Below are 9,240 nucleotides of genomic sequence, written 5' to 3' on the forward strand. Positions count from 1 at the left end.
GGGTATAATAAAACAAAAAATGGAAGAGAGGTGGCAGAGGTTATGGGAAGAAGAAAGGAAAGGACAATGGTATTATAGGAAAGGAAAATTGGAGAAATGAGAAGAACAGAAAGAAACAGGAGAGAAGAGACAATTATATCACGTCTTAGAATTGGACATACTTGATTGAACAGAACCTTATTTATAATAGGGAAACATCAGACAGGGAAATGTGATTGCAGGGAAGATGAGACAATAGAACATATTATTTTGCATTGTAGGAAATATCAGATCCAGAGAGATAAGTTGGTTAGGAATCTTACTAATATGAAAATGAAATTAGACATTGTTTAAAACAGTGTAAGTGGTATAATAGGATTTACTGTATGTAGGGGTATGTATAGATGTCATGTGGTCCACACTCCTTACCAGTTGGTGGCAGTAATGCCTCCTTCAAATTGTGTCCTCCCTCCTCCGGGGGCGCTGTTTCACTTTACAAATCATCCACACAGGCGAAGAACGCGGTATTTAAAACCATGAAGAACCACACTCCATACCAGTCGGTGGCGGTAATGCACATCATAACGTTATTTGCCAACTGCCAAAAAAATAACACAGAAGAAGAAGAAGAAGAAGAACGCGGTAGCAAACGCGCCATTGTTGTAGACTCGCAACGTGAGGGGAACGTTAAGGAGCAGTAAAGTAACAAAGTGCTAGTTTCATCGCTTTTCTCTCGTCGGTGTGTTGTTGGAGAAATGGCGTACAGAGGACAAGGACAGAAGGTCCAGAAGGTTATGGTGCAACCCATTGTATCCTTTTGAACCGATCAACGGTACACTATTGAATGAGCTGCTAACATTAGTTAGCAGCTTGGCTAACCTTTAGCTAATTTGTTGCTATCTAATCCTGTTTTGTTTCGGTGCCATTTAAAAAAAATCGGAGTGATGGTTGTAGGGGGGAATGACGCTTCTATGTCTGTTTATAGTCCGAGTTTAGAAGCAGCGAAGGGCAGGTTTACAGACCGTATCAATTAGAAACGTATTGCCGCCGTAAAGTTAGCATCATTAAATTTCGGTACCTCATCAAAATCACAGACTAACAGGAAGCGAGATTGTATTACAGTCTGAGTATCTATCAGAAAGTTGAAAAAGTCGCTGTATTTAAAATCTAAAGCTAAAGGAAAAGGCATATCAAAACGCGATTATTTCAAGCAAATCAACAAATCTGAGTGAATTTTGCACTGCGTGAAACTGTTTTTTGTGTAAAACATTAAGGCTACTTTAAGTCAGCTCTAAATTATTCCACGCTGATTACGTAGATTTTAACATTGTTGTGTTTGAGATGATTTTCAATGGAAGCTGCAGGAACACCAGTATTAATGTCAACAGTTAAGTATGTTTATAACTGTTGTAATGAGACAATGGAAACCAAAGGAGATGTTCACGTGGACAAACTATATGTTTTCAAGATGGAAAACGTTCATGGTCAAACGAGACAAAAAATTAGCTGCTTGGCCACAATGAAAAGAGAGTTGACGAGTAAAATTAAGGGTTTCAAACCAAAGAATATTGCACCAGGTGTCGAGCACAGTGGTGGTACAATCATGCTGTGGGGCTGTTTCGCTGCCAGAGCTACAGGCGCATTGCACAAAGTGGATGGAGTAATGGAAAAAGACGAGCTACCTCCAAATTCTCCAGCTTCCTCTGAATTATATGGGTTGTTAAAACCTTTAAACATCCAGGGATCCCACAAGATCTTTGCAAGGGAACCAACTTGGTTAAATTAGCTTAAATAATGCAAGTATTCAAATATCCAGCTAGTTTTCCTCGAAGTTTGTTGATAGCCGCAAAAGTGTGTGGTGGGATGTAATTACAATGGGACTTTGTTTCAAAAATATTAATGGGATGTATAATTATATTTGACTCTGTGTATATATTTCTGTCCCTGGTTGGATGAAGGCAAGTAAATAATAAATGTGAACTTGTGCAATTTTTGTTTTCAGACTAGCGTAAGGGAGTGGTAGCCTAGTGGTTAGAGAAGAACGCTTGCGCTTTGAGAATGGTGACAAGTACCCAATATGAATCCCGCAGACTGCTACTCTGGGTCCCTGAGTATGACCCTTAACCCCAGAACGCTCCGTCCCTAAGGCATGGGATAAATGCAGAGGACACATTTCTTTGGAATGTACAAGTTGCAATGACAAAGATGATTTTTGTTTTAAAGCTCATTGACATGTTTATGTTGAAAAATCAAATTTTAAAATAACTGACAGCCCATAATTAATAAGATTTATGGCCAACTGTACGTGAACTTTTAGTGGATGGTTTACATGGGGTTTTAGGCAACAGCATCACAGGCCAGACCTGGGCAAAATTAAGATAACTGCACTCAGTAGTTTGTTCAGCAGAGTCACACTTCTAAGCAGAGAGGGCGACACAATGAACTGTTCTAACTGGCAAAAGAAAGTTTTAAGCTTTTAATATTTTAATATTCTTGGCCAAAAACAAGAGAGTTTTTAATTCAGGTCTTAAGACAAATAGATTAGGGCCCAGAGTTGGCCAAAAATGTCATTCATCCATCATCTTTACTCGCTTGGCCTTGCAGGCAGGGTTGCTGGAGTCATTGGGCAAACATTTCAGCTGTGCCTATTTTCACATCTTCCTTTTGTTTCATGTGTAGAGTAGGTGGGCTCATCTGGAAAGTACTGCAGGGTGTACAGCAGCCCCAACAAAACTTTAATGGCTTAGTCAATTATCTAGAGTGTGAAAAAAACGTCAACTATTCAGGAATATTACCAGCTTCCATCCTCCACAAGACTGACATAAATATACAATTATATCTGAATATTTGTTTACCTTGACTTGATGTTTCAGAACCTCATTTTCAGATACCTTCAGAATGTAAGTAGTCCCCGCTTTCTTTCTGCTAATCAGAGGTGGAGTAATGTCTGGACTGGATGAGTCTCACTCAGATTTCCCCTCTCCTTCCCAGCGCTCCAGAATCCAGGTGTGGCTGTATGAGCAGGTCAACATGCGGATAGAGGGCTGCATTATTGTAAGTTATCTTGCGTTTCTCTAACAATATTTAGCTTGTAAAATGTTTATTTTAACCAATAAAAGTAAAATCAAATATGACATACGTAACCCTATTAAAAGGACAGCATTCGTAATAATTGGTCAGAATAGACTTCTATTACCGGTATGGCAGGCTATGATTTAAAGGAAAAAAAGATGCTGCAAATCATGCAGTTCATCAGTCCAGCATGTCTAAGATTATAGATTTATGATGCAGTACCAAATTGTTCTGCCTCAAATCCCTGTGAAACATTGTTGTTTTGGAACCCTCTCCTCTTGGACTATTTCAGGGCTTTGATGAGTACATGAACCTGGTTCTAGATGATGCTGAGGAAGTCCACATGAAGACCAAGAACAGGAAGCCGCTGGGTAAGAAGGCCTAATTAGTCGACACTTTTTATGCTGGGGTCTCTGCCTCGCTTTAAGTTGAGATGCAGCAACATCAGTTACAATTAACATTTCACACCTTTTTTTATCATATTCATTCATACTGGCAGTGGCCTATAAATGCTGAAATGGTTTTATATCCAGTAGGAAACATGTGAACCTGATCTTGTCTGCCTCCGCAAAGGTCTGAGAATCCGCCACATCTTCACGTGCGCAGTTTATAGTCACTCCACTGTTGCCGACTCATTGACTCTATTGGTATATTTAGGCGACTTTTACAAACCCATCTGGCGACTTTTTACATTTTCTTCAAAGAAGCGACTAGTGACAAATCTAGAGGGTATTGTTTAATGTTTTTCAATAAAGTAAGGCTGGAACATTGACGGTGTATTGTGACCTTATAACACCTGGCACTGTAAAAAATAAATCAGGATCTGCAGGTCAGGCTTTTTAAAGATTGGTGATGGACCAGAAACCTGCAATCGGTTCTCCTCTAACATCTTCCCATCAACTCCCCTGTTGAAGAAAAGACTTCCCACAGCAAAATACTGTGACTACCATGCTTCAGTATAGACACAGTGGGTTCAGACTAGAGGGTGACACAGGAGTGGATTTTCTCTCCTGTCCCATCCCACTCCTGGTAAATTGACTCCCACTCCCAGTTTAGTTTTCTTCATTTAGTCTTTTGGTAATTTCTTTCTTTGAAGGACCAGTTAGGTCCCTGTTTTTAGCTGTAGTAAAGGCCAGTTAAAGTAAAAAGAATAATAATGAAGAAATAATAAAATATCAAACAAGGAAACAGACCATGCCTATCTTAGTTGAATAAACAAAATGTACCTAATTGTATTTTACTTATTTATTAAGTGATCGTTTCCTTTGAACAATGACATCACTTTTATGTTTCAAGTTGTTGAAACGAAAGAAAAATGCACCTAGTAAGAGAACTGTACTTGTTGAACAAAAGGACAAAAAGGCAAAACCTTCATAATTTAGAAACTGTACCTCAATGGTTCACAGCCCTGGTCCTCAGGGACCCCTTCCCTGCTAGTTTTAGATGTTTGTCTGCTCCAGAACACCTGATTTAAATTCTAACATGACCTCCTATACAGACATCAAGAATGGAGGGTCAAACTGGACAAAATTAATACAATAAAATCATCATTAAATAAATAAATGTTGTGAATGTCCCATAAGTGAAGTAAATGTAACATGAAAGAAATGTAACATTAAATGTGCCATTAAATTAAAGGTACCATTTATTTATTTAATACATCATTAGAAACAATAAATGTACCATTATATCATGAAATGGACTATTATGCAATTAAATGTGCCACTGAATAATTAAGTATAATTTTAAAGACTACATGATGTAATTAAAAATTAATATTTAATGATGTATTAAATAAATTGTACATTTAATGGTACATTCAATTTTTTTCTATTTTACAACATATTTATTTAATATCTTCCCTTGATGAAGCCTTTCTATACGGAGTCCGCGAGGTGACAAGGGGGGATGTTTTCTTTTTGCGTTCTCACGCAATAGTCTTTGCGTTATTTCGCAATACTTTGTGGGATAATTTCCAAACCAGATAACTGCAAAAATGAAATAAACACTACACCCGTTTTGAGATTTATTGAGTTTTATTTTGAAATCAGCCTTAAATAAAATGATCTTCAAATCAGACTAAAAGACAGTTTTTATCCACAAGCTGTCAAACAAACTACTGAACAATAATGCTGCACGAAACCACATCTGTGACACTTTATTTCCTTATTGCTGCTGCATGATGGGTACTTATTTTTGTACACCATTAGTGTTTTTGTTTTTATCGTGATTTGAACGATTCTTCTTATCCTAAGCATTTAATCACATTGTTTACTGCGTGTTAACCTGCATATGAAAAATAATCCATATCAATCACATATCAGTGCTGTTTGTTTTATGAGCAGTTTATCATCTGTGCTGCTGCTCCAAAATGCCGGATTGCAAAAGTATTGCGTGGAGACGCAAAAAAAAAAATCCCCCATGTCCCGTCGCGTGGAGAAGCTGAGGCGGTGACGCTTGTCCAACGACCGCCCCCTCTGTCTCAGTCCCGCCCCGTTCATATTTACATTTCTTCCTCATGTTGAGGAGGAAATGACAATACAGCGACCCAATAATGTAAAAAAGAAAGATGCAAATAAATGGGCTCAGGGAAATCCGTTGGGTAAAAAAATACAACAAGGCTTTATTAGAGGGGAAAATATATCAGTGCTTAAGAAGTAAAAGGACATTCAAATAATTTGAAAAATTATATATTTTTCAGGAAAAAAAACTTGTTTTAAATATCAGAATCAGAATCAGAAAAGCTTTATTGCCAAGTACGTTTTTGGACATACAAGGAATTTGTTTTGGCGTAGTCGGTGCAATACAATACAAATTAAACAGTATAAACATATCTACAATATAATATAAATATATGTGCACAGTTTTAAGTGAGTGAGAGTAAATATGTCTGAGTGGTAAAAAATTTCAAAGAAATAAAAGGGGTAGGAAAAATAAAACGGCAAGAAATCCACTATTAAACAAAGGAAAAATATATAGTTCAAGTAGAAAAAAATAAGAATTGAAAATTAGTGATTTAAATAAAAATAGTGGATTGAAATATATATATATTTGATCAAATATATATATATATATATATTTGATTAATTGATCAGATGAGCCAGTAAGACGTGCACCAACAATTTGTCCTCTTTTGAACTCTGGTATGTCACCCATCATGTTGTGTGCATTTCAATATTTTGAGCAAAACTGTGCTCTTACCCTGCTAATTGAACCTTCACACTCTGCTCTTACTGGTGCAATGTGCAATCAATGAAGACTGGCTACCAGGCTGGTCCAATTTAGCCATGAAACCTCCCACACTAAAATGACAGGTGTTTCACTTTCATTGTCCAACCCCTATTTATGTATACATATATACATACACACCTACACTCACCGGCCACTTTATTAGGTACACCTTGCTAGTACCAGGTTGGACCCCCTTTCGCCTTCAGAACTGCCCTAATCCTTGGTGGCATAGATTCAACAAGGTACTGAAAACATTCCTCAGAGAGTTTGGTCCATATTGACATGATAGCGTCCATGATCCAAATCTCCTGTTCCACCACATCCTAAAGGTGCTCTATTGGATTGAGATCTGGTGACTGTGAAGGTCATTTGAGTCCAGTGAACTCATTGTCATGTTCAATTCGTGCTTTATGACATGGTGCGTTATCCTGCTGGACGTAACCATCAGAAGATGGGTACACTGTGGTCATAAAGGGATGGACATGGTCAGCAACAATACTCAGGTAGGCTGTGGTGTTGACATGATGCTCAATTAGTACTAAGGGGCCCAAAGTGTGCCAAGAAAATATCCCCCACACCATTACACCACCACCACCAGCCTGAACCGTTGATACAAGGCAGGATGGATCCATGCTTTCATGATGTTGATGCCAAATTCTGACCCGACCATCCAAATGTTGCAGTAGAAATAGAGACTCATCAGACCAGGCAACGTTTTTCCAATCTTCTGTTGTCCAATTTTGGTGATCCTGCCTGAATTGTAGCCTAAGTGTCCTGTTCTTAGCTGACAGGAGTGGCACCTGGTGTGGTCTTCTGCTGCTGTAGCTCATCCACCTCAAGGTTCGACATGTTGTGCGTTCAGAGATGCTCTTCTGCATGCCTTGGTTGTAACAAGTGGTTATTTGAGTTACTGTTGCCTTTATATCAGCTCCAACCAGTCTGGCCTTTCTCCTCTGACCTCTGGCATCAACAAGGCATTTATGCCCACAGAACTGGATCACTGGATATTTTCTCTTTTTCGGACCATTCTCTGTAAACCCTAGAGATGGTTGTGCGTGAAAATCCCAGTAGATCAGAAGTTTCTGAAATACTCAGACCATCCCGTCTGGCACCAACAACCATGCCACGTTCAAAGTCAATTAAATCACCTTTCTTCCGCTTTCTGATGCTTGATTTGAACTGCAGCAGATCATCTTGACCACGTCTACAGGCCTAAATGCATTGAGGTGCTGCCATGTGATTGGCTGATTAGAAATTAACGAGCAGTTGGACAGGTGTACCTGATAAAGTGGCTGTTGAGTGTATATGTGTTTTTATTTTTTTATTTACGCACTTATACTAACCATAATCAGAGATTATGAAATTTAAATATCATGAAACCTTAAATTTACTTTATTTGAAAAAAACCCACACCGCCAGCTCCTTCCTGCCTGCGAAGCTGTTACAGTTAGAGGGAGGCCTCCGTTCCTGCTCTGTTCCGTTCCGACCGACGGACCAACTCCGTTATGTTAATTAATGAGAACGGTTCCTCAATCTCCGTGACTACTCCGAACGTCACCGTCGACGGACCCGCTCTCCGTCGACGGTGACAAGTCCGATTTTCTGTTCCATTCCGGTCCGTCTTGCTCCGGCCAGGTCAACCACTGTACCTCTAGCGCATGCTTTCTTCGGGCTCTAAAAAAATTTAACAAAATTTAGAATAGTTCAAGGGGTTTTAATACTTTTGTAAGGCACAGTATGCCTTGGATGATGAATTATTATTTTTTGATCAGTATATATTTTTTAATTTTAAACTTTTTAATCATCAGTCCTTGATTATTTTGTCTACATGTGATTGTGGATTGTGTGCCATTTATAAATCATTTTGTAATCTTTGTGTAAAAAGTAAACTGACACCATTTATCTGTCACCATCTTTTCCATCATCTGATCTTCCTCCACATGGCTTTCCTGAATCCATGCTTGTTGCCTCGTCTCCCAGGGAGGATCATGTTGAAAGGAGACAACATTACGCTGCTGCAGAGTGTGTCCAACTAGAGATGGACGAGATGCCTACAATTCTGGACTTTCCTAGAAATGTTTTTTTTCTTGTTTTATGGTCTATGTTTTGTTTATATGGCATGACTTGTAATTGTTTATCTCTACCACATGGTTCCATTTTGAAAATAAAGTTTTGTTTTTCCTAAGAGTTGTACTTGTGTGATTCCAGAGATATAGGTCACTGGGCTGCACTTCCATCTAGAGGCAGACGGCATTATTACAACGATCTCATTAGGTCAAATTCCTTTCTCCAAATACAGAGCAGTAATATTTAGTTGAAAACCAAAATATAGCCAAGTTTGACATGGAGTGAAAGAATAAAGGCATTTATTTAAATGGTGAAATAAAATAGACTTCATTGATCTCACAATGGAGAAATTAACTTGTTACAGCAATTATTAGTATCACTATTTGTATCAGCTAGAAACCACCAATCAGGCTGGAAACCTGGGTGTAGTGATGGACTCAGACCTGAACCTTCAGAGGAACATAAAGACAGTAACAAGGTTGACCTTCTATCACCTAAAGAACATCTCCAGGATTAAAGGACTAATGTCTCAGCAGGACCTTGAAAAACTAATTCATGCGTTCATCTTTAGTAGAATTGATTACTGCAACGGTGTCTTCACAGGTCTGCCTAAAAAGTGGATCAGACAGCTGCAGTTGATCCAGAACGCTGCTGCCCGCGTCCTCACTAGAACTAAGACAGTGGAGCACATCGGCCCGGTTCTAAAGTCCCTACACTGGTTCCCTGTAGCTCAGAGAATAGACTTTAAAATACTTCTGTTAGTCTATAAATCACTGAATGGCTTAGCACCAAAATACATTACAGACTTGTTGTCAGTGTATCAACCAGGCAGACCTCTCAGGTCTTCTGGCTCAAATCTACTCTCCAGAACCAGAACTAAACATGGAGAAG

The 9,240-nt window shown here is 38.7% G+C and overlaps 1 protein-coding gene across 1 annotated transcript; it reads left to right on the top strand.

Moving 5' to 3' along the window:
- The first annotated feature begins 562 nt into the window (after positions 1–562).
- snrpe (small nuclear ribonucleoprotein polypeptide E) lies at positions 563–8,467 on the top strand. The gene is made up of 5 exons (XM_047346287.1): positions 563–788; positions 2,853–2,879; positions 2,971–3,033; positions 3,344–3,422; positions 8,263–8,467. The coding sequence occupies exons 1-5, from the start codon at positions 735–737 to the stop codon at positions 8,316–8,318; spliced, it is 279 nt and encodes a 92-aa protein (XP_047202243.1). The 5' UTR covers positions 563–734; the 3' UTR covers positions 8,319–8,467.
- The last annotated feature ends 773 nt before the right edge of the window (positions 8,468–9,240 follow it).

The sequence above is a fragment of the Girardinichthys multiradiatus genome, chromosome 20, assembly GCF_021462225.1.
Source record: "Girardinichthys multiradiatus isolate DD_20200921_A chromosome 20, DD_fGirMul_XY1, whole genome shotgun sequence".
NCBI classification, from domain to species: domain Eukaryota; kingdom Metazoa; phylum Chordata; class Actinopteri; order Cyprinodontiformes; family Goodeidae; genus Girardinichthys; species Girardinichthys multiradiatus.

What these genes read in the sequence shown, in the direction of transcription:
- snrpe (XM_047346287.1), top strand. Translation starts at nt 735, where the DNA reads ATGGCGTACAGAGGACAAGGACAGAAGGTCCAGAAGGTTATGGTGCAA. An exon ending in TTTTCAGATACCTTCAGAAT is followed by an intron (nt 2,880 to 2,970) that starts GTAAGTAGTCCC and finishes TCTCCTTCCCAG; the next exon opens with CGCTCCAGAATCCAGGTGTG. An exon ending in CAAGAACAGGAAGCCGCTGG is followed by an intron (nt 3,423 to 8,262) that starts GTAAGAAGGCCT and finishes CTCGTCTCCCAG; the next exon opens with GGAGGATCATGTTGAAAGGA.